Consider the following 25,538-nt stretch of genomic DNA (forward strand, 5'->3'; position numbering starts at 1 on the left):
AAACTTAAATTAGGAAGTATGGTAAACATAAAAATTCTAACTTGTTAACATGCCAGTATGTTCCCCATAACTGGGTCAAACAGATGCAGGGGACTATTGGCAGATAAGCTACACTTCTTTTATAAAGTAAGAACTGTCCTTCGGTCAGTGTGGGTAATGGCAGGAAGAATAGCAGACCTGGGACTAACTCTGTTCAACCGCTCATGGCTGTGTGACACTGGACACACAGAGATGCCTCTCTCTAAGCCTCATTATGTGTACTACCCCAAAAGCTGTCAGAGAAAGAAATGGAGCTATACCTGGCATGAAGCTGCTGTTGGTGTTTAGCTCTGGTTTTATTTTATTAAAAAAGTTCAGTCATTCCCCTTTTCTCTCTACCCAGGCACCTCAGCTTTACTGCTACTTCGTATTTCTCTACACTGAGAGCTGTCAGTCCCTTTCTCATCTATATAATTCCGTATCTTTTATTTTTACCATGTTTTATGACAGAAAGTTGACTTACTTACAACAGCACCTGATATAGAGTCAATGCACAATGTATACTATTGGCTGGTAAATTAAAAATCCTTTATAATATTGGTTTTGTCATATACGTAAAATGTTATTTCAGTTAAGAGCAATATATAATTTAAGCCAACCTCACCCCAGTTCAAGTACTACAAGCAGAAGAGAAAAGAATATTTATAAATGTACATCTTTGTCTGCAATGTCTAATTATGTGGTACAAGCTCCAACAAATGGACTGTTAGATCAGAGAACACACTCAATTTTAATAAGATTTTTAAAGATTAATTTTTATTTATACTTGTCTCTATTGATGTATGTCACATATGTGCAGATACCTGAGAGGTCAGAAGAGGGTATAAGGTCCCCTAAAGTTGTCTTCACAGGCAGCTGAATGCTGCCTGACATGGGTGCTAGGGACTAAACTCTACAAGAGTAGCAAGACACTTTGAACGCCGAGCCACATGGCCAGCACTTACCAACTTTTTATGTCCTACCACAATTTCCCTTTAGATAAAGTACTCCAGATCTTACAAACACACATGGGAAGACCATTTCCAGAATCCTTTTCAGTGTTGCTTTCTATCAAGTAGATGGCTTTAATTTCATTTTCATTTATTTGATCAGAGAATAAAGTGTACGGTGATGGTTTAATCTCAATTGTCAATGAGATGAGATCTGGGAAACAGGCCTTGGGGCATCCCTGTAAGGAATTATCTTGACTAGGCTAGTTGGGGTTGGAAGGCACATTCAACTGTGGGTGGTACCATTCCCTGTGATGAGATCGAGGATATACAAAAAGGAGACAGTGAACTGCCCCTAAGCATTCATTGTTCTGTTCTACCTGATTGTAAGCACAGTGTGACCAGATGCTTCAAGTCCTGGTGACTTGGCTTCCCACCATGATGAACTATGAGCTCAAATAAACTCTCCCTTCCTTATACTGCTTTTGCCAGAACATTTTAAGAACAGAAAAATTAAGACTCAAGCCAAACCAAAACCAAACAAACAAAAAACAAAAAATGCTGACTAAAACAAACAGAGAGATGATGGCAGGGACATTACCAGAAATGCCTGAAGAGCCAGAAATAGAGTAAGGCGTGTGAGCCCAAAACAAAGATGGCTGTGCCCAAAGAGCAAGTAAGTTAAGGACAAAGTGTCCAAATTTGTCACAGTGTCACAAGGCTGGGAAGTGTGTGAGGGACCGAGAAGCATGGCTCAGTGCTCCCCAGAGCAAGGAGTCCTAAGTCGATACCATCCACAAAGCTCCAAGCACCAAGAGCTTTAGAAACTCACGAGTTAGCAGGGGCATCAAGGAACATGACTCATCCTGAACTTCAGAGCTGTGTGGAAGAGAGCAGAAGACAAATCTCTCCATGCTCACACAGACCTCCAGCCCCAATTCACTCACACTAAATGGGCTGAGACCTTACCTTCGTCTGTGTCTGTGTCTCTTGATAAATTGTAGAAATAAATCCAGATAAGTGCTATCAGAAGCCACTCCCTTCCAGGGGCTTCTAAACCTTATAAGAAATGTGAGTTCAGTCAAAGAAATTAGACATGACCAGGACCAGCATGGTAGAGAGAACCAACTACCTTGTAATTCATTTAGAAATCATTAGAAAAAAATAGCAGGGGTAGTGGAGATTCGCTCACATTTAGAAGCAAAACAAAATGAAATGCTAAATAACTCATGAGTTATTAATCATAAAATAAAAAATAAAATATCAAAACTTTAAGAATAATAATGAATCCATGCACAGTGGAAAAAAAAAAAACTCAAGACTACAACTGCTTAAGTCAGAAATATAAGACTAATGGAATATTAATGGACCCAACACCAAATTTAATTTAGAAAAAAATGCAGACACAACATTGTAGCTTAAAGAGAACCACAGACACAACATTGCAGATTAAAGACAACCACAGACACAACATTGTAGCTTAAAGGCAACCACTGACACTATATACAAAAGCATGGCTGTCTCAATAGTTTATTCACAAAAAACAGGTGGCAGTTCTAGTGGTTTGAATAGGAATGGCCCCCAAAGACAAAGCTGGTTTGAATGCTTGGCCCATAGGGAGTGACACTATTAGGAGGTGTGACCTTATTGGAGTAGCTGTGACCCTTCTGGATCAAGTGTGTCACTGTGGGCTTGAGCTTTGAGGTCTCATATGCTCAACCTAGGCCTAGTGTGGCACACAATCCCCTTTTGTTCCTGTAGACCAAGAGGTAGAATTCTGGGCTCCTCCCAGAACCATGTCTGCCTGGATGCTGCCATGCTTCTTGCCATGATAATGGGCATCAGGAAACTGCAAGCCAGCCCCAATTAAATGTTGTCCTTTATAAGAGTTGCTGTCGTCATAATGTCTCTTTGCAGCAATAGAAACTCTAGGACAGGAAGCCAGAAAGGCCAATTGACCCTTGTTTGTGGTACTCAGAGAAAAATGGTTGACAAATTTCTGGGTAACTGTAATGGGGGGAGTGGGGGGTGAAATACCAAATAGATGAGGTTAGGTCACAAAAACTATAAATAACTTTGTGCTAGTGTTTGAAGATGAATGAAATCAATGTGTTTAGAAAAATGTAAACTTGCTAAGTGATTCAAGAAAAAAAGTCCTACAATGTATTTCTTAAAGTCACCGTAGGAAAACCTAATGCCTCTTTTCAAGTGTTAGGTGAAGAGAACTGTCAGACTGAGAGCACAGAATAAAAGCATCATCATCTATGCAGATGTGCTCTCATGTGAGTGTCCCAGATGCACTCCCTTCTCTCAAAACTGGAACTTCTGGAATCCTCTGAAATGTCTCAACTTTGACCTCTCACTTCTGCACACCCAGCTGACCTCTCACCCTGCTCATCTCCTACTTCTGTAGCTGGCAGGTGACCTCCCACCCAGCTGACCTCTCACCTCTGTGCTGGCAGCTGACCTGTCACATTTGGCATCACTGTTTCATGGGCCTGAGGTTTTATCTTGTTAACTTCTTTTTTTTTTTCTTTAATTGGATATTTTATTTATTTATACTTCAAACGTTATCCCCTTTCCTGATTGCCCCCTCAGAAATTTCCCATTCCATCCCCCCTCCTCCTGCTTCTATGAGGGTGTGCCCATACCCACCCACCCACTCCCACCTCCCCACCCCACCCTCACATTCCCCTATACTGGGGCATCTAGCCTTCACAGGACCAAGGGCCTCTTTTCCCATTGATGCCTGACAACGCCATCCTCTGCTATATATGCAGCTGGAGCCATGGTTTGTTTGGTGGTTTAGACCCTGGGAGCTCTAGTTGGTTGATATTGCAAACCCCTTCAGTTACTTCAGTTCTTTCTCTAACTCCTCCATTGGGAACCCTGTGATCAGTTCAATAGTTGGCTGTGAGCATCTACCTCTGTATTTGTCAGGCTCTGGCAGAGCCTCTCAGGAGACAGCTATATAAGTCTCCTGTCAGCATGCACTTCTTGGCATCTACAATAGTGTCCAGGTTTGGTGACTGTATATGGAATGGATCCCCAGATGGGGCACTCTCTGGATGGCCTTTCCTTCAGTCTCTGCTCCATACTTGTTTCCGTATTTGCCCCCACGAGTATTTTGTTACCCCTTCTAAGAAGGATCAAAGTATTCACACTTTGGTCTTCCTTCTTCTTGAGCTTTATGTAGTCTGTGAATTGTATCTTGGGTATTCTGAGCTTCTGGGCTAACATCCACTTATCTGTGAGTGCACAGCATGTGTGTTCTTGTGTGATTGGGTTACCTCACCAGGATGATGTTTCGGTGGAATTATCATTTTCTTGCTGACTACTCTCCTTTCCTTTTCCATCGTGAAGCTTTAGAGCCCTTTAAGCAGAAGCAGATCATGCTATCTGCAATCAATACCACCACGCACCGCAAACTCCCAACATACTTATGTTTCTGCACACTCTCTGCTACACTGCTGTTCACTTTACTTCTCATCATCCACTGACGCGCCATCCAGAGCACACTGCCTGCCTACTTTACTATCTCCAGTCTCCAACTGTACCTCTGGATACCTGAAATAATCTACCTGCTGAAATTCCTAGTACCACATCTGCAGCTGTCCCTTGTCCCTCAGCACCGGCCCCATACCAAGAGTATGTATGGTTCTAAGTTTTGTCATTGCACAGGAGTATGTATGTATGTGTATATCAATTACCTATTCTTAATTTTAAAAGCAAAAGTATAGGACAATGTTCTATTGTATAATTCTTTACCATACAGGATACAATGCTTTTAGAGACAAATACAAAAGTGTTTATAAGAAAAAAAAAATCCTACAGACTTGGCTAGAGTTAATTTTTTTCCAGGTGTCAGAGGTGCTGGTAACCACTAGGAACTACAGACAACATTTAGCTTTGAAAGACTTAAATAAAAGCAACCAGGGTTTTTATAAAGAAAATTCTCTGAACAGTTAGATGGAGCCAAGGAAGTTACACATTCCCTTATTTGGAAACTGAAAATAAACTGGTAACTTTTTTTTAAATCTTATATATTTAGAAATACTAAAATGTCTTTCTCTGACTTACACAGTTAATATTTTCATGATTCCTGAAAGGGCATGACAGCACTATTTTTTATTCTCAGATAATTCCAGACTTCCAGTGTTCTCCGAGGTCTGTGAGAGGCTGGGAGCTGAAGAGAAATGCATTCTACAGCCTGTACCTTCATCCACATTATTGGATCACATTCACAGGCTGGAACCACAGTGAACAAGAGCTGTCCACGATGAAGCCCAGAAGCAGGGCAACTTTCCCAAAGCCCCACCCCACCTCTTGACACCCAACACTCATTTTGAGCACACCCTTATTCAGAGATACTTACACACCATCAGAACCTACTTAGCTAATGAAGCAAAGGGCCCTGTAGTGAAAGCAGAGCATACAAAAAAGAATTCTTCTAGGGGCTGGGGAGATGGCTCAGAGGTTAAGAGCACTGGCTGCTCTTCCAGGGGTACTGAGTTCAATTCGTTGCACCCAGAAGGTGGCTCACAACCATCTGTGATGAGATCTGATGCCCTCTTCTGGCCTGCAGGCATACATGCAGGAAGAACACTATACATAAAGTAAATAAATGAATGTTTAAAGAGGATCATAATGCTTTTGAGTTGTTTGATATAAGGAAGGATTTGTTCATAGTGAAAATGATTTGTAAAAATTACTTTTATTTGATAAAAGTATGGGTTTTCCACTCAGTTTTGTGTTTCACCTGAAAAACTTTAAAAGTCACATAAAAATAGGTTAGTGCATGAGACTAAAATCCCTAACACATGTTATCCTTTCCTACCAATTACAGATTTCCCGCTGGATACCTTTATTGTTTACAGGTAATGAAAAAGCACAAAAGAGCACAGGAATCCCCTGGCTCACTGGTCCCGGTGAAACAGGAAACTTGATGAGACCCAATCACTGTGCAAGCTAACTTCAAAAGAGACCAAATCACAGACTTGATGTGATTTCAGTCATTCTTTTATTTTTTTAAAAAATTAATTGACTGTAAGATGGCTTAGCAGCAGGTAAATGTGTTTGTCACCAAGCCTGATAACCTGAGTTCAATCCCTGGCACCCTCATGGTGGAAGGAGAGTACAGACTCCTGAAAACTGTCTTCTGACCCCTGTAATCATGAACTTCAGCCTTCATAGCCAAAACCATTTATTTTAAAAGACCAAATGGTAAAATTGCTGAAAACAAGATTAACATACAAAATTCAGCCAGGGATACATTAAAAATGTAGTGAGAACAAAACTCATTTACATTAACCTGTACATCTTAGAGCAAGGAAAAACTATCTATATGTAATATAGACTTTCAACATACAAGAATTTGGCCAAATAAGAAATATGCAAAATACATGTACCTAAAAGAAATATAAAATTAATCACTTATGTAATTAGGTAACTAAAAGAAATATAAAATTAATTACTAATGTAATTAGTAAGAAATCTAATAGGAAAAAACATACTGTACTCACTTATAGGTCCCATTACTATAAATATGCCACCTATTACCAAGTTAACTTACACATAAAACTTTTCTAGTCAAAATGACACTTTTTTTAGAAACTTGATAATGTACCAAGAATTTTATTTAGAAGAAAAAATGTGTAAGATTAACAAAACCATAAAAAGAAAATCAAAACAAAGAAAACCAGGAGAGCAAGAATAATAAAGAAATATGTGTTTTTTTATGCAACAGACTGCACTGTAAAGGAACTCAGTTGAATCCCGTCTATCCGAGTGAACCATGCAGGATCAGATGAACAGATAAGACTGAGTAAAACCAAACTCACATGTGATAAACCAGTCAACTGTCAAAGGAAGGATGACTACCGGGGAAACAGTATTCTATAAGACAAAAGGCTTGCGTCCATAAAATAGAAGAAATTCTTGTTTTACTTGTTTTTGGTTTTTGTTTTGTTGTTGCTTTGTTTTCTTTTGTTTGAGACAGACAGGGTCTGACTATCAAACTCACAGAGATCCGCCTGCCTCTGCCTCCTGAGTGCTGGGATTATGCCCAGAACCAGTCAATTTTTTAAAAGACAACTGAACTACTAAGATAGTTCTATGGACAAAAACCTGATTATGTGTTATAGGAAAAGAAACTCATCCTCACAAGGAAAAGCAAACCTGAGTCTCAGTTTCCATCCACTGAGACTGGTAGAGATTAAAATGTAAAATGCATTACTAGCAAGTGTGGATAAACAGACATTTGCATAGCAATGATGGGGGCAAGGTTCCAGCTTTTTAGAATGCGAGCTGGAAGCAATTAGCAGTGGACTGAAATATTACATCTGCATAGTCCTTGATCCCATAATTTACATGTTGGCATATATTCTGCAGAAGAATATGCACAAGACTATAAAAGGGTATGTATGATTGGGGCTGGCTCAATGGTTAGAAGAGCATAGTGTTCTTGCAGAGGACCCTTGTTCCATCTTTCTGCTGCCTAGAACCCCAGCTCCATGAGGTCTGACACCTGTGCCCTCTACAGGTACGAACATACCTACACAGTAGAGCCACAGACATAATTATAAAACAACAAACAATGTTAAGGGTGTTATAATATTCACACACTAGTGCACAAGCTTTTTAAACTGGGAACAATCTAAACGGCACTGGGAAGTGAAGAGTGAATAATGGCCCATAAGGCAGTGCACAGATGAACCAGGCAGCTCCCTGGGGCAGCACAGCGTTTCACCACCAACAAAGGGATCTGGAGAACAGTTTGTGAAACATGAACTCAGGTTTGTCCATGTAAAGATAAGTCTGTGAAAGTTTACAAGTCAGTAATTTACATCGTTTTATGTCAGAAAACCTTCACAGTGAATATATATTCCTTTCCATATTAAAGCACAAGACTGGGGAGAGAAACATTATGTTGAATGAAATACTATAGTCAACCTAATATTTTTTCTAAAGGTTTTCTCCTTTCTTCTAAAGGGTATGTGGTTATTTTTAAAATCTCATTATGAAAGTCTTTTTCACTCCTGAAAAAATGAATCAGTTTCTACGCACTCACTGGACACATTCGATTCTAAGAAAAAAAAAGACATTATCCAGCAAAGGACAGACCAGGATGCAATACATTACAACAAAGTGTTCTAGAGCTACTGAGACAGGAGGAGATGCAGGATGAAAAGGGAAAAAGGAAATAAATGTGACGTCCTACTTGGAGGAAAAGATCACAGCAAAGACAAGTTTCCATCTGCATTGAATAATCAGGACAGGTGCCGCACAGACAAACAAGAAAAAACAAGAAAGCGCAAAGATGTATGCACATACTCAAATGAGGTGTGCTTGGGGGAGGGAAGGGGGGGCGTGTGTGTGTGTGTGTGTGTGTGTGTGTGTGAGCGAGCACTTAAGCAGAACACTCTGGATAAAGTGTTGTGGAGATGAAACAATGAGCCCTTTGTATGCTAATCATTTAACTAAAACAAGAATCAAAGCTACACTCTCAATTCCAACCTTCATCTAACACAACTTTGTTTTTCACACTAGCTGGAAATTGCCTTATGTTCTGGTCATTTTATGGATTGCTTTTTTTTTTTTAACTAAAGATTAATAAGAAAGTTTTAAAAATGAAGATCCACTCTTAAAATCCATTTATTTCTTAACTAAGAAACAAATCACATTGCAAACACAAAATGTATGCTTCACTGCTTGAATTCTGACCTGTTTCTAAAACCTACCTTATACTGTAGTTTTAAAACTCAAATGTGTTTGAGTTCAACAGAAGGCAGACCTAGGGCAATAAACAGCCTCTGCTCAGAACAAAGCTGTTACACTTCAGCATTCTCAGGGCTGCTCCAGTAGTGTTCCTCCCTGAAACCCATTAACCAGCACCCTGCAGTGGACAGCAGCAAACACAAGTATGCACTCCAACACCACACACACACACACACACACACACACACACACACACACACACACACACACATACACACTACCTCCCACCCTGACCACACACACCCCTACACACACACACACTGGGACAGATACACCAGGCTCCTTACCTCATGCAATGTAAGGTGTTTACCATCCTTTCTTTTAGAGTCAAACCGCCCATAGATGGCGCTGTACTTTCTAATCTCCTCCTCTTTGTGTGGGTCTTCGTCACTCATCTCAAAGATGTGACCTATCATTTTGGCCAACTTCTTATTGTTCTTCAGCAGCTCCTTCACTTCACTCAAGTCACTTTTGGGCAGCGTGGGGGCCATCCGCTCCACACACTCGGCCACAGAGAGTGCAGCTGCAGCATCCAGGGCTTCGCTGCTTTCCTTTGGAGAAGCCGGGGAGCCCAGGTCTGCTGGGGAGAGACTGTGCTCGCTTTCAGTGGCATGGTGTCCTTGCCAGAGTCTGGAATCGCTGACACTCTGCAGTGCTAAACTTCCCACCTCTGACTTGCCCTGACCCAAGCTCTGCACACAGGTGGTGGCGGCACATTTAGGGATTTTTAAATGTGGCTCTCGGGAGCTGCTACTCCTTTCGTAACTATTGCAGGATATCCCCAGCCATGTTGGCGATCCCTCTGGTAATTTATAGATGGGTATGCTACTGACAGGAAGTGAAGTCAATGGCTGATTGAAAAGGCCAGGGTTTGTAACCCAGTCTCTCAAAGCCTTCTGAAGCCTTCTAACGTGAAGGGGCTTGCTTGCCATGCCCACGAGTGCCATTATTTCCAAAAATTCCTCTTCTCCAGCTTCACACAGTTGCTGGACATCATCACCACCTTGTTGGATAAAGGCATCAAAGTAAGAAAGCAGGTTGGCTTTCTGCAATATTCTATACAGCTGCAGCTCCCCCAGGGTCCTAGGTAAGGCTGTGGCCATTACTGTGGATGGGCTTAACCTACAAAAAGAAGGAGAGACTCATCACACAGTTCTTCAACCTTTTAAAATGGCTTGCAACATTGTATTATTTAGATAGCAACATCCCATTATTAGAAAGCAACATGGGCAAAATAAGACACAAAGTATCTGCAAAGCAACCTGTCGCTCAAGATGCACCCCCAACACACATACTTTATCCAGCTCTATTCTTCATAACTCAGAAAATCAGTTGCTAAACTGACCTACATTTTCAAAGGAAAACAGCTATTAAACACAAACTAGGAACTCAGACCAACGCTCAAAAAGGGTTTATCCCGTATTTTCATCTTTGCATTTTCTTCCCTTCAGGGTATGGGCATGATGGCGAAGATGAATTTTTACTCACCAGCAGGAAGTTAAGACGTGTCACCATTCACTGAACTGTTATTTTGTATCAGGCAACATAATGGATACTACTAGTATGCCTAAACTTCCTGTAAAGCCTCCAAGACAGAGTTATTTATAAATCCAGCCAGTGAAAGATTCCAATGTAAATTGAAGATAAGAAAGCAGGTGTTATACTTAGAGCTGGGTGGGTAAAGGAATGAGGGAGCAACGGTGATCATTTAGGCATGTAGGATACTGAAGAGGCAGGGTTAGCACTTATCCACACTCCTATGAGCTCAAAAATGAGTGCTGGCCAAGTACTCCCATTAAGCAAAACAACCTGGTAAGGGACACACCCACGGATTAAAGTGAGACAACCACAGAAGCGCAACACATGACCACCACGGAGGCAAACGGAAGACCAACGCTGCTGGTGTGGAGGAAGCTGAGTGGAGACAACAGAAGCAGAGATACTAGGAGCACACTGGAAAACAGAAAGTTACCATGCCTGGACTTGTTTTGAAAAGCCACCAACTAGAATGCTACAAAAATCGCAATCTCAGCCACTCCACTACAGAGTCTATCCCTCTAAGCACTACTTATGTAGTTCTATCTCCCAAGACCTTTCAATTATCCACATTTTGATCAACTACCAACCTTCTCCAACTTCCAATAAAGGCAATGGCTCTCTATTTGCATGGACTAACACAGGCATAGATTAAAAATAGAGAGAGAGAGTACCCAATTGCTTCTGCTAACACCTAGGGAAAAACCACCTAGTGTGCCTTTGAAAACCACTTTCCTGAGACCCTCAGTTCCACTGTGTGAGATTCTGGATTTGGCAAATGAGGCAAACTGTACAAGAAGATTCTCACTCTATACATCGAGGCAACAAGACCTGCATGCTCTGTGAGCGTCTCAAGACTTCGGGTCTACTGACACAATCGCTCCATCTCAGTCCCCTGAGTAAAAGCCATCTAAATCGCCTCAGCGAGGACGACCTAGGTTGTATCTATCACCTAACTGGACTAGGCCCCAAAACACAGCCTTGAGAAGTAGACCAAGTTTAACTGTATATTAAAGGACACCATCCATCAGAAGGACTTCTGAAGTGTCTAGATAAGAAGCAAAGAAACTTACTTTCTCATCATTTGCCTGGGTAGCTGCTCTACATACTTTTCACACTAGAACAGAAAAAAAATCGACACACATAAAAGCATGTATACGCACAGTCCTTTCCATAAGAGGACCGTGGTTTTATAAAGTTTACTGAGTGATAAACTAATTTACCATATTTGTTTCCCTGATCATGGAATATAGGAAACAGTTCAAGACTTAGATTAACAGAATCTTTCAGTCATTTTATATCAATGGGAGAAAAAAAAGGGAGTATTTACTAGACAAATAAATATAAAAGGATCTTAGGACCCCAAAGACTCAAACTTAGACTGTAGTTTTCTGGGGTAAGGCAATGGGCTTAGAAAACAGCAGTTTCCAAGTCTTCTCCTTCCTCATATACGTTACCAAACCTCCTAGTTCTTGACAGAGACCTCGTGGACTGGTAAAGAAGCTAACAATGTAAAGGATAAAGGGAACAACAGTACATTTCCAAAGTCAGAATAGCACATGAAAGACAGACACACTAAGGAATCCCAAGACCCTTTCTCGAGATTGACCCTCACAGCTGGGCAAGGAGGTTTCTCCCCAAGCTTTCCCCCTAGAAGACTTGTGTGAGCTTCCTTCAAATCCTGCTAGGATATTTTTAATACCCACCACTTCATCCCTTAACTTGATTTGACTTAAAGCTTCTATGAGATTTTCTGTTTCCACAAAATCTGAAACTACTCATGCTTCAATATGAGGGTTAAATTAGCCGGGAACAGCCTCTGCCTGTATCTCTCTGAATTGGGAACCAAAGGATCCTAGTACAGCACTGCACGCCAGTAAGTGACGATACAATAAATCCACTCAGCTAAAAGCTACTGCACCTGGCTGGTCCCAGACACCTAGGAGCAGCGCCTCCTCTCTGGCTTTTTCATAAAACCCATGATTTAAAAGAAACTATTGACTCGTTCATTTGTGCTGCTTCCTAAAGATAACAAAGCATACAATCCCTATTAACTTAGTCAGTGAGAAGGACCACAGCCCTAAAAAGATGAATTTTGAAAGCAGAAAGAAATTCATTCAGAATTTGTTTTAGACTGCTGGTTGCTAACTAGATGGTAACCCTGAGTTTCTAAACTTTACTGGTTTCTCCCCATGGGCCCACATAGTGCTGCTCACCTGCCTAGCTCAGCCTGTGCCATGTGAAGCTGAGCAGAAACAGTCACTGCTCAAGTCTTACTTTGCTAGGGAATAGGATTTTCTGGGTGTGGGGCTGAAGATTCAGGGTAAGACAGAGAGAAAAAGAGGAGCTTTTCCATCAAGCCTGCTGTGTCAGGACCCGCTTCGATATCCAAAATCTCCAGGGACTACTAAGTTTTCACCAGTCTCTCTGTCACTCCCTCAAGTGTTTCCATTTGACTCTGCTAATGGCACACTGATATCCCTTCCGTCTTCCCCTACCATATTCTAACTTCAGGCACTCTTTGAACATGTCGTTGGAGCACAGGACACACAGCATCTGTGGTACTTTGAAGACTTGATCGATATTTTTATTTTGTAATTGTCCATGCTGAGTTCATGATGCTTCACATAAATATGTAAAACAAAATGGAAGCAGTGTATTTAGAGCCATTTCAGAAATTCTGTCCCAATCTTAAGGCAAAAGGTATTTCATAGATTTGTGTGTTTATGAAACTTGTCAGAAAGTCAAACAGCAATTTTTAAACTCAAACATCCGAACATAATACAATCCACGGATATGCTAATTAGATACTAGCCTGATACAAAATACTGTCTTTGTTTTCTGCAATTAAACTATTAGTTTCTATAAAAAGCAGAAAACTCCAGTTGTACAGTAAAAGCAACGCAATTCATAACCTACCCAGAGTCCAGAACGTGAGTCAACAGGCTTCTAGTTGCACTTGGGGTTACCCTGCAGTGAGACTGTGTGGAGGAAGGGGTGCATGTTGTGTGTTCAGAACCAAGGCCTCAATAAAGATGCAGGAGGCAACATAGGCCGCCCTGTCAGAAACACCTCTGCCTCTTTACACAGTTAACTCTAAATCTTTACTTATTTGGTTCTTGTGAGTTCAGAAAGCTTTTACTATTGCTAAAACCTTCACCATCCCACATGGGGTCAAAAGCCATGCTTGGAGGACCTATGGCTTGTCTAAATTGGTCAGGGACCACGAACAGAAACTCATGCTTCACTGAAGAAAAAGATCTTAAACATCAAAAAATTTAAATATTATTTTAAAAAATTGCAAAATATAAAATAAATAAAAAAAGGAAAGGAAACTTTGAACCTTATGTACAGAGCAAATGCCAGGTCTAGCAAACAGTGCTAGTCCTAGATTACTCGATTTAAAACAACAACAACAGGCCGGGCGTGGTGGCGCACGCCTTTAGTCCCAGCACTCGGGAGGCAGAGGCAGGCGGATTTCTGAGTTCGAGGCCAGCCTGGTCTACAAAGTGAGTTCCAGGACAGCCGGGGCTATACAGAGAAACCCTGTCTCGAAAAACCAAAAAAAAAAAAAAAAAAAAAAAACAACAACAACAAAAATCCCCCCAAAAAAGTAAAATATAAAAACAAATTAATGTTTTATAGACCCTGGGAAAAGAATTTTCTGCAAAGTACAAAAATTTAAAGCATTCCTTTCTTTAATTTTGTAATTCTTTACTGTGGAATAGCTGGGGATGTCAGCTCTGTTTTAAGGAGCAAGGAAATGTAATTTGGATTATAAAATTCTTGCTTTAATAAAAATTCCTTAAATAGTAAAACAAACAAACAATCAATCAAAGAACCCATGGCTTAGGGGGCTAGAGAGATGGCTCAGTGGTTAAGAGCACCAATTGCTCTTCCAGAGGACCTGTGTTCATTTCCAGCACCCACAGGGCAGCTTACAACTGTCTGTAACTCCAGTTCCATGGGATCTGACACCCTTCCACAGACATGAGGGCAGAACAGCAGTGTGCATAAAAGTAAATAAATAAATAAATAAATAAATAGAAAGAAAGAAAGGAAGGAAGGAAGAAAAGAAAAGAAAAAGAACCTGTGGCTTAGTGGGATAATTCATGAGCAGATTACTACAAAATTATGAGTCACTACAAAGAGATCTCAAAGTAAAATTGGGCTTTTCATTACAAATGAAAGTAAATGAACACTTCCCTGATTTCAGGAGGTACAAACTAATTTAAAATGTAACTAAATTTGTTACTTTGAAAATGTCCAGTGTTTTCTCAATGAACAATGCTAAAAAAGTAAAATAACCCTGAGTGTTTGCAGGATTTTATTTTAAGAGTACTTCCCTGAGAGGGATGAGCCTGAACTGTTCTTCTGGGCTGGAATTTGACATCCCACCTGAAGACTGACAATCCGTGCCCAGAATGGAGGGCATGGCCTCATCTGCTTCCTGACTTCTGGATTTTCAAGTCGGTTCTCTGCAGTCCCTCAGCCCATTGTACTACTTTCCCTGTTTCCCAGATTAATAAGAATGTTTTACTTTTTGTTTTCCCCACTTCTGCATGTCCCTGGGCCATATCATCAGCGTCAGCCTGTTTCTTTCTGTTCCCAAAGCACTCAATTCTGGCTTCCATTGCTTTTTGCTCCCACTTCAATGAGGTATGGTTGTTCCCTCTTCTCTGCAAGTTTACCACAGCTTAACACAGCACTCTAAACTACAAATATAGGTATCTCCCTCCCCCATCCTGCAAGCTACCTTTCAACCTTTCTCTCAGGGCCATCCTGGGCATTGCTCCATAGCCTTTCCCATGAAACCTTCCACACTCAGCCGGGTTATAGATTTTTCTCTTGGTTTTCAGTCTGCCCACAGTAATGTTTTCCTTTCTTTCCATCCAACACCCCTCCCCTCCCAACCCCCACCCCCGGCCCCAGGTATTTTGTTTTGTTTTGCTTATTTACTTATTCCAGTATTCGAAGTCCTGAGCCAGTTCTGAGGACCAGGAGGAAAGACTGTCCTTCATGAAGATCAGTTAAGCAGAAGCACATGTTTAAGTACTGTGATAAATAGGATGCAGAGTGGTTCACAAAAGGAGCTACAGAACAAAAGGCTTAACCTGGCTGTGAAGACAAGGTGCTTGTTTGGTTATAGGCACCCTGAGGATAGGAATTAGATCTCTTTAATCTTTTATTCACCTTCATTCTCAGCTAAGTGTTCTGTGTTGAATACTATTTCTACAAGGATGGCTATATAATGAAACCCAATATTTGAGTCAGAATCTTTTCCTATTTCAGGGGTACCCTCTCAGTAACTTGGTGTCCCCAAAACTGCCAATCAGACAGTAGTAGCACATTCCCTTGCATCCTGCTACTTGACCTACTATCCTTCTCCTTCTCTCATCCTTCTGTGGGAGACTATGCTGCAGGCTCTCACAGCAGGGCTATCTACCGAAGAGAGCAAAGAATGAAAGCCAAGTGCAGGATTACATGGTCAGAACTGTAATTGTATGTTCATTGTATAGGAACCCAATCCTCCAAGTCAGCATTTAAAAAAAAAAAAATTAAAAGTTTGACCATCCTGAGTCATTTTTGTCTTGTGTTCCTAAAAGTCCAATGCAGTGTGTTTCAAATAAATAGCAAGCATCTTATAAATTTAGTAGATTTGTGTCTATTCTTAAATATTTTCCTGCAATACTGAAAGAATGACTGCCTCATACACATTTAGCACCTCAGAATATGTATTTAATATACTCTCTAGAGGTACAGAACAGTCCAGAAGACTTTTCAGGGACTAGCAAGAAACCAAGAGCAGCATCTCCCCTGAGGCCCGAGCTTTCACTCTGGGAGCTTTTGAGTTAATAGCAACCTCTTAGAAAAAGCACTGTGTAAAACTTACTGAGGATCTCATGCATCATTTACAGATGAAGGGGAATTAATTCCACCAGAGGGTTTCTCTCTTCACAGCTAAGTGATGTCTGCTGCCCACCCCCCACCCCCCACAAGTAAACGTTTAAATATGAAGAAGACATTGGCCTTAGAGCCTCTTAAGTACCAGCTAGTTTCAGAGTGTAGCTTGGAAGCAGAGAGGCTTGGGAGAAAGAAGGGAGCAGTAACCACATCAAAGGATGACTCTAGAGGGGGACCCTACAGGACATGCAGATTTCTCACTTCTAGTACTAGAATCCAGAACTCAAAGCTAGAAAATGTTTCTATGTGGTTCCATTGCATTTCATGGGTTAGGTAAGACTACAGCATTCCCTGGATACTCATCAACTTCTAAAAAGACAGACATCCTTAGACACACTCACTCAGAAGCATGGCTTGATATTTGGGCTTTTGTCAGTGCTGGGGGATGACCAACCAACCCGAAGCATGCTATGCCCACACTCTACCATGAGCTACACTCTCAAGCCCACACTGATACATCTTAAGTCAAGACACTTCAGGTCTTAATGCTCACACAACTATGAATTACACCCTTAGCTTCTAATGAATTTCTGTTAATCTGGGATAATTAAAGTATTTTCCCCTATGGATTCTTCCTGCAATTCTGAAAAACACTGGGAACAGTTTTGTTTGTTTGTTTGTTTGTTTGTTTGTTTTTTCCTTTAAAGAGACTCCTTTAAAATTCAGCCCCCAAAAATACAAGGTAGGTTTAAAACATGTTTATTAAAATTAAGAAAAGGTAAATTGGACTTACTTGTCTACTAAACAACTCTATATTAATACCAACAGACAAACACTAACAACTCCTATGACAACTGGGAACAGTTCAGCCAATAGAAAAGGTTCTTGGCAGGCAGTAAGAGCATCCAGGTAGACTGCAGGCAACACGTACGCATGTATCAATCTCAGTCTGCAGAAGTTCCTCTGCAAAAAGTATTGACATACCATGTAAATTAACACACAGCTCCTAAATATAATGTGCTGAAAAATGACACATTATTTGAATGCTTAATGATATGTTTTAGCTGTGAGAATTCTCAAGATGACGAGTAATGCATTTCTCCCAGCATCAACTTCTGAAATTTCCCTCGTGTTCCATTATTAAGATGAGAGTATATTCTTCTACTACATGAGTTATTGAACATGTCAGATCAGAAAGGAAAGTTGCACTTGCTATAATAACCACACTATTTTTCTCCCCACCACTGAAGGATTAAAAGAAGCAGGTGAGAGGAGACTGAGACCCCAGCAAAGGAGCTGGCACTCTTACAGTATACTCAAGGGGCTGCTTTTTATTCTTTAATATGTTTGATAAGACCCACAGTGAAATATGAACATGTGAAAGAGTCACACATTAGCACCATCTGAAACTGTTTATAAGATGGTCGCTTTCCTGAAAGCAACACTAATATTGATGGCCCTGTGGTATATAGAACACATTCACATTATGTCAAAAATAGAGATTTCCTTATTTTTAAAATGCAACAAAAACAGGTTTATTATAACGATAGCCAAGGCCTAACTCTAGGACTGATTCTAAGTCACCAGGCACAGAACTCTAACACACTTGCTACCATCCACCCATTTTTTTACTCTTAAAATCTAGAGTTCATGACACAAACTCTTCAAAGGTCTGCCCCACTTCATAATTTTTCTTTCAAAGCATCTACAATACAAAGTTCAATAAACCATACGTCCTTAAAGTTGAAGTAAAAGAGATATGAAATTGTTTAAATAATGAAGAGGAGACAGGCTAGGTTTTCTATAGGGCAAGGTTGTTATTAATCAGTAACAAAAGAAAAACTTTTAGTTTGGGTATGATTATGCAATTATAATCATCTATGTACTTGATGAAATGTATTAGACATAATAGCTCACTAAAATTTTCTGTATCATCTATATGAATCTTAAGAATTTGTCATCTGAAATATATTCACAACTAAAGGACAGGATGAAGTAAAATTTCCAGTGCCCCATGTGTGTTTGTCTTACAGCTGCCACTAACACAGCCCCACATAACAGGAGCCTGGGCCTCAGGAGAGACAAAGTATGCTCAGTAGTGGAATGGCGGGTTAAGCATAAGATGGTCAAGTCAAAAAAATAGAAACAAATTCTCTCCCTAGCACTTCTTGAAATTATTTTCTTTCAAGATGTAATGTTCCAGTATCTAAACTGGAAACAGAGATGAAGAAGGCTGACTGCACTGCCTATCTACAAATTCTCAACAGCATACTTATTAATCTGCTTGAGCTTAATGAAAGAACAGAATTAAATGTCTCAAAAGATGCAAGCTGGAGGAAGAAACCTTCAATCCAAGTCACTTGTGCTGGCACAGGAGCTGGGTGTAAAGCAGCTCTTTCAATCTCAGGAAGATAGCCTCCACCCTAGTCGGCTATCCGATACAATGGACCCTATACATCCTCTCTCCAGTATCTCTTCTTAAAAAAGGCAGATGAATTATAAATGTCATAACATATATTGTACAAAGAAAGAATTTTCAAAAAGTGAATATTTAAAAAGGGTAATTCGCTGCGTGTACAAAACAGCGAACCATTTCGGATGTGACTAATCTTATTTTAAATTCGGTTCCTCTGCTCCTATGCAATCTAATATTAACTATTAAAACTGCCAAAATATTTTTATACGAGATCTTAGAATCTCCTTAGAGATTCTGATCTTTGCACTCCGTAAAGTTGGCAGGCACGTCACTGGCAAACCAATCGGTAGTGACAACTTACTCCAAACCAGCTCTTTCGGATCAAATTGTAAATTAGCAGGCAATCCAAAATTTCCCAAGCCTCCCTGAGCCAGGGCACGGTTCCCGCTGGTCGCCCGCTGCAAAACTTGGTCAGCTCAACCTACAGACGCAAATTCCAGCTCTACCCAGGAGATTCCTTGCAGATCTCCCGGGTTGACCGTACTTCGGTGTCTGTCCCCATAAGGTCACACACCTGCATCCAAAGCTTCTCTGTCCTACACGTGTCTGCACATTACCCACTCAGCCTCAGAGGCTCGGCGACTCCCGCTTCCCTGCACCTGGGTGCCAAGTTTCTGAAAGCCACTTCCAAGCAAAACTCTCCTTCCGCTCTGAAAACACAACTACAGTAGGAAGGGGCGGATAACAGGCAGAAAGCAGAGACTCAGCGGCACTTTTCGGAAGTCCCTGGTCGCCCCGGAGCTGGCACCCCACGCGGGCCCGCAAGCGCGTCCTCCCCGCACAGCCCGCGCACCCCGCCCGGCAGGACGCGACAGCCCCACCGAGCCACGCGTCCGCGCCCCCCGCTCCATCTCCAGGCCCTCCCGGTACCTACGCGGCCCGCGGCTGCGGCGCGCTCCGCGACGACGGCTCTGCCGGGCTCCTGCGGCGGCTGCGGCGGCCGGGACGCCCCCGCGCCCATGGAGGGGGGCAGGGAAGCGGTGGGCGCGCGCTCCGTCCCCCGCCCGCCCCGACGGCGCTCGCTCGGCCGCGCGGGCGGAGGCTCGGGCGGAGGCGGGCGGCGGCGGCCCGGGGCGCCCTCCCTAGGCCTCTCCCGCCGCCCCTCCCTCGGCCTCTCCCTCTCCCTCCCCCGCCACCTCCGCCGCCCCCGCCCCGCCCGGCGCGCTGTCACATCGGGAGATTCCGCTCTTGCTCCATTCGCCGCTCAGGCTCCCGCCCACGCGCGGCCGAGTGACGCAGATCCCGGCGTGGGCGGCCGCGGGGCGGGGGTGGGGGCCGGCGGGGCTGAGGCTCGGCGCGGTCCCGGGGGTGGCCCATTCCCACGGCAGCTGGGAGCGCGCGGGTGGGGGCGCGCACGCGGGTCGGAGGAGGAGGAGGCTTCCGTGGAGCCGCGGACAGCGCTGCCTGCCAAGCCCCGCACCGGGCCGGCCCAGGAGGGAGAGGGGGTGATACAGAACCGCAGGTGCGGTGCGGACCTGTCCCACCTCGCCCACTCCACCCTGTCCCCACCCTCGCCCGGGCCTGGTTTGAGAAGGGAGGAAAGGGAAACTCTGGCCTGGTGGCTTAATGACACCCTTTTCACGTCTGGAAACCTTGTGTTACTTTACAGGCCATTTTCTGTTGTCCTCCTGTAGGCAAATGACACACTCCTGGTGCTGTCTTGAGCATGTCAAAATAGAGTTCTTAAGGCAAGGTGTAGACATTTTGAGCTTGGTTTGCATAAACTTTTCTAGCCAAAGAAAGTGTTACAGCACCTCCAAAGCTAAAGCTATTGCCAAAATTTTAAGGGAAAAAAATTAAATCTATTTTTGCCTTCCTTGGGGAGGGGGTTTCAAAGAAAAGAATTCAAGTTTTAATGGTGTGCTCTTACTGCAATACAGGTAGAATCCTGTTTTAATGTACATATAAAAATCCAGTTTTATATAGGAGGCCGTTCCCACTTCCTGGCTGGCCTCCCAGAGTGTGCCTACTTGGTTGAAGGGGATACAAGGCATTCTTTGAGAAGAGAAATTCTTTAAACCACATCTTTATGTTGCAACAATGGGTGGGATGATAATATTGAAAGAAAAAGACCTTATTAAATAAACCATTTTTTCTTTTTGTAAAAACATGTTCTACAAATGAGTGATGTCAATGGAATAGATATGTACTTAAATGCATAAATATATAAATATATAGTTACATGGTTAAGTATACATTTAAGCTGAAATATCTTATCTTCCTGTTAGTGACAAGCCTGTCTAGAAAAGTTGGTATTTTAAATAAATATGCTTAGTTCCTCAAATTCTTCAGAAGAAATAACTGCTAAAAGTGTCTCCCTGCCACTCCAATTGTCAGTGTTTATTCTCCTGCTCAGCGAAGAGGAATTTAATTTGGGTGGTTGTAGTACAGTCAGGGCTACTGAGACAATTTCTTGGCTGGTGTGGAAAGGTAGAGGTTAATGGGTAGTCGAGCAATGAAATCTGCAAAATTCTTCTAATTCTTCACTGGGACGTCTGATGGTTTGCAAACATTGTTGCTTCTGAAAAGCTTAGGGGGAGGGGTGCGTGTAGCTTTATGCCACGCAGTTAGTGATTAATCAACTTGGTGAGCTCACCTGCACTGCACAGCGTTCTCCAGAATTGAGTCCAAATTGCATGCTGTGCTACGGTCGGGCGTGCTTCTGCCCTGCTGAAAGCCATACGGACAAGGAAAAGTGTCTGGAGCTGATCCTTTCTACAGCTAACCACTCAAGTCCTTCCTTGTTTATGTTCTGGGCACATTAGATAGTGTGTTCTTCCCACATTAAGAATGGCATTCTGGGCCCACTATGCTTTGCTTAAATGCCCTATGGTTGCTGGGAGAGGTGGTGGGAGGAAAGAAAATGAAAGAAAAAAAATGTTAAGCTTTTAGGCATCAGGTTCTTCATGGGCACAGTGTAGTCAACAGGACTGTGCGACAGGCCTGAGATGTTCACCTGTATGTGAGACAAGCTGGAGGAGAAAGCACTGATTCTGTGCATGCCTTCCTTCCCATCCCTAAACTCCACCTCCCTGCTCTCAGAGTGGAGGTCTTCTAGCTCCTTGGTGCCTTAGTGGGAGGAGAAGGGATACATTCTGTAAGGTAACAATTATGGAGTGGGGTTGTTCTCTGAAGGCCCTCTGGGAGAGATTAGACAGTTTTAGAATTTCTTGGAGGCAGTCCCAGGCAGTTCTAAGAGAGCGTGGCAACACAAATGGCTCTTCTTGAGACCATTTGGATATCTTTTGTTAAAAAAGAACCCTGCAGAAGCTTTGTTTCTTCTGGTTTGATTTTACCAAAATACCTGTATGCTTAAGTTACTCATTTTCTCCAGTACGTCTTGTTAAGTGTTAATTAAATACCAAAGTTAAGTTCTGAGGACACAAATAACCGTGGTTAAACCACAGTTTAAACCATGGTTCTGTTCCCAGAACTTTTCTATAAAACAGCAAAAATAAAAAGATCAAAAGAAAGCCTGAAAGCTAAGGAGCATGATCGGTTTCTCTTCAGTTATTTATTTCCTATATTAATAGATTCATGGACTATCAACACAACTATCAACTTGGCACTCCCTTGAATCCATGTCACAGTGAAATAGAACTAAAATTCTTTAAAATGGGAGGATCCTGTCTCATCCCACTTTCCAGAAAGAGCCTTAAGGATACCTGAATATTTCTCTTTTTTTTGGGGGGGGGTTGCAGCGAACTTTATTGATGGTATTCAAGAGAGTAGGGAGGGGTCCCCAGGCCTCTCCTGTTGTTATGGGGTTCTGGAATGGAAAATTTGAGGGAGATGCTCAGTGTTGGGCACCGAGTTGGGATAGGGACTCCTCAGCAACCAAGGGCCTCTCTCTTGCTCTCAGTGTCCTTGCTGGAGTAGGTGGTCCAGGGTTTCTTACTCCTTGGAGGCCATGTAGGCCATGAGGTCCACCACCCTGTTGCTGTAGCCGTATTCATTGTCATACCAGGAAATGAGCTTGACAAAGTTGTCATCGATAGCAATGCCAGCCCCAGCATCAAAGGTGGAAGAATGGGAGTTGCTGTTGAAGTCACAGGAGACAACCTGGTCCTCAGTGTAGCCCAGGATGTCCTTCGGTGGGCTTTCAGATGCCTGCTTGACCACCTTCTTGATTTCATCATACTTGACAGGTTTCTCCAGGCAGCATGTCAGATCCACAATAGACACACTGGGATAGGAACATGGAAGGCCATGCCAGTGAGCTTCCTGTTCAGCTCTGGAATGACCTTGCCCACAGTCTTTGCAGCACCAGTGGATGCAGGGATGATGTTCTGGGCAGCCCCATGGCCATCACGCCACAGCTTTACAGAGGGACCATCCACAGTCTTCTGGGTGGCTGTGATGGAATGGACCGTGGTCATGAGCCCTTCCATGATGACAAAGTTGTCATGGATGACCTTGGGCGGGGGGGGGGGGGGGGCTAAGCAGTTGGTGGTGCAGGATACATTGCTAACAATCTTGAGTGAGTTGTCATATTTCTCATTGTTCACACCCATCACAAACATGGGGGCATCAGCAGAAGGGGTGGAAATGATAACCCTTTTGGCCCCACCCTTCAAGTGGTAGACTCAGCACCAGCATCACCCCATTTGATGTTAGAGGGGTCTTGCTCCTGGAAGATGGTGATGGACTTCCCATTGATGTCAAGCTTCCCATTCTCAGCCTTGACTGTACTGTTGAATTTGTCGTGGGTGGAGTCATACTGGAACATGTAGACCATATAATTGAGGTCAATGAAGGGGTCGTTGATAGCAACAATCTCCACTTTGCCAAGTGGAGAGCAGATAGCAGCCCTGGTAACCAGGCACCCAATATGGCCAAATCCACTCACACCGACCTTCACCATTTTGTCTGCAGAACAAGGCTGGTACTGCACAAGAATATGCAGGTGTCTCTGGAACAGGGAAGAGCAGAGAGTCATGAATATCATTTCTAATCAGCAGAGGTTTCTGTGTCTTGGTCCTCTCCCTCTCCCTCTCCTCCCTCTCCAGCTCTCTCTCTCCCTCTCCCTCTCCCTCTCCCTCTCCCTCTCCCTCTCCCTCCCCCTCTCCCTCTCCCTCCCCCTCCCCCTCTCCCTCCCCCTCCCCTTTCCCCTCCCCCTCTCTCTCCCCCTCTCTCTCCCCCTCCCCCTTCCCCTCCCCATCCCTCTCCCTCTCCCTCTCCTCCCTCTTTCTCTCCTCCCTCTCTCCCCCTCCCCCCTCTCTTTCTGTGTGTGTGTGTGTGTGTGTGTGTGTGTGTTGCACATGCACTTCCTTCTTTTGCTTTTGCTGTGTGAGATTATTCATTTCTTCATGAAATGAGTGTAGTTATCCTCTTTGGGATGCAGTATTCTGTAGGTGTAGATTTGTGCATAGATATTATTTAAAAATTGATTTTGTCATGGGATAATGTGGTGGTTTGAATATGCTTGTCCCAGGGAGTATCACTATTAAGAAGTATGGCCTTATTGGAGTGGGTGTGGCCTTGTTGGAGGAAGTGTGTCACTGTGAGAGTGGGCTTTCAGACGCTCACCCTAGCTTTCTAGAAGCCAGTTTTCTCCTAAAAGCCTTCAGATAAAAAGGTGGAAGAATTCTCAGCTCCTCCTGCACCATCCCTGCCTGGACACGGCCATGCTCCTACCTTGATCATGTAAGCCAATCCCATTTAAATGCTGTCCTTATAAGAGTTGCTTTGGTCATGGTGTCTGTTCACAACAGTAAAACACTAACTAAGACAGATATTTTGTTTTTTCCATAAATGGTGATTGAAAGTTTTGATGGGTATAGTAGTCTGAGTTGGCATCTGTGGTCTCTTAGAGTCTGTAAACATCTCTCCAAGCCCTCTGGCTTTTGGAAACTCTGTTGAATTGTGTGTGGTGCTGAGCAATAGCTGACACATACTAATCAGTAAATATTTGTTGAGTAACTGAATGAAATAGAAAATAAAAACTTATTAACAAGTGACTTCTTGTGTGCTTTGTAGATGCTTTTAGTATGAATTGTATTCCTCTCTCTCTCTCTCTCTCTCTCTCTCTCTCTCTCTCTGTGTGTGTATTTTGAGACAGGGTTTCTCTGTATCACTCTGGCTTTCCTGGAACTCACTCTGTAGACCAGGCTGGCCTCAAACTCAGAAATCCACCTGCCTCTGCCTCCCAAGTGTTGGGATTAAAGGCGTGTGCCACCAATGCCCGGCAAGAATTGTACTCCTAATAGAAGAATCTAAAAATCTATATCTACTTTTGAGCAAACTTCTGTAATACCTTCAATAAAATATTGAGGGTAAGAATATGGTTACAATGGTGTGTAAATTGCAGTATAAAAAGTTACAAAATAAGGCCTGATTATTGAACTAATTCATATTACATTTTCAGGCACAGATTTCTTTTTTTAAAACAAATTGCAAAGGTTGTTAAATACACCAAGTTCTGAGCTGAGTTCATTTGGAAAGTAGCCTAGGAAGTATTGTCCCTCATCCCTTTTAACGTGTTTATCCTTGGGAACACCATCTGCAGATATCTCAGACTTATCTCCAAAGGCAAGGATTCTACAGGGCCATTTCTCACATTACATCAAGAATGTTCTAAGTTCTGTAAGCACGTTTTAAAAGAAATCTTAAAGCCCTCTCCTAGGCTATTGTCTTAGCTCTCATCATTCCCTGATAAAGCTGGAATCAGGAGGAGTTTTTTTTTTCTTTACTGCTAATTTTAACCAATGTGAAATATGTCATATCATATAGTCAAATCTAATATTTATTCTGAAAGAACACCAAATTTTCTCTTCTGAGCTTAAAAATTATAATTTTGGTAGAGTTTTTGGATGCAGGTTCAAAATGATTTCATATATATATATCGAAAAGATACAATTAGTGCATACAGCACACCT

At 42.5% G+C, this 25,538-nt stretch overlaps 1 protein-coding gene across 2 annotated transcripts in view; it reads right to left on the minus strand.

The window, feature by feature from the left end:
• Nucleotides 1–19,771, minus strand: part of Nab1 (NGFI-A binding protein 1) — a 42,798-nt gene extending 23,027 nt beyond the window's left edge. For both annotated transcript variants that reach the window (XM_021172236.3, XM_021172229.2), the window contains exons 1-2: nucleotides 19,535–19,771; nucleotides 9,032–9,866 (exon numbers count right to left, since the gene is read on the minus strand). In XM_021172236.3, coding sequence (XP_021027895.1) covers nucleotides 9,032–9,847 — 816 coding nt within the window. In that variant the 5' untranslated portion in view covers nucleotides 9,848–9,866; nucleotides 19,535–19,771. The remainder of the gene's footprint in view (nucleotides 1–9,031; nucleotides 9,867–19,534) is intronic.
• Nucleotides 19,772–25,538: the final 5,767 nt, after the last annotated feature.

The sequence above is a fragment of the Mus caroli genome, unplaced genomic scaffold (assembly GCF_978045245.1).
Source record: "Mus caroli unplaced genomic scaffold, Mus_caroli_1 scaffold_1, whole genome shotgun sequence".
NCBI classification, from domain to species: domain Eukaryota; kingdom Metazoa; phylum Chordata; class Mammalia; order Rodentia; family Muridae; genus Mus; species Mus caroli.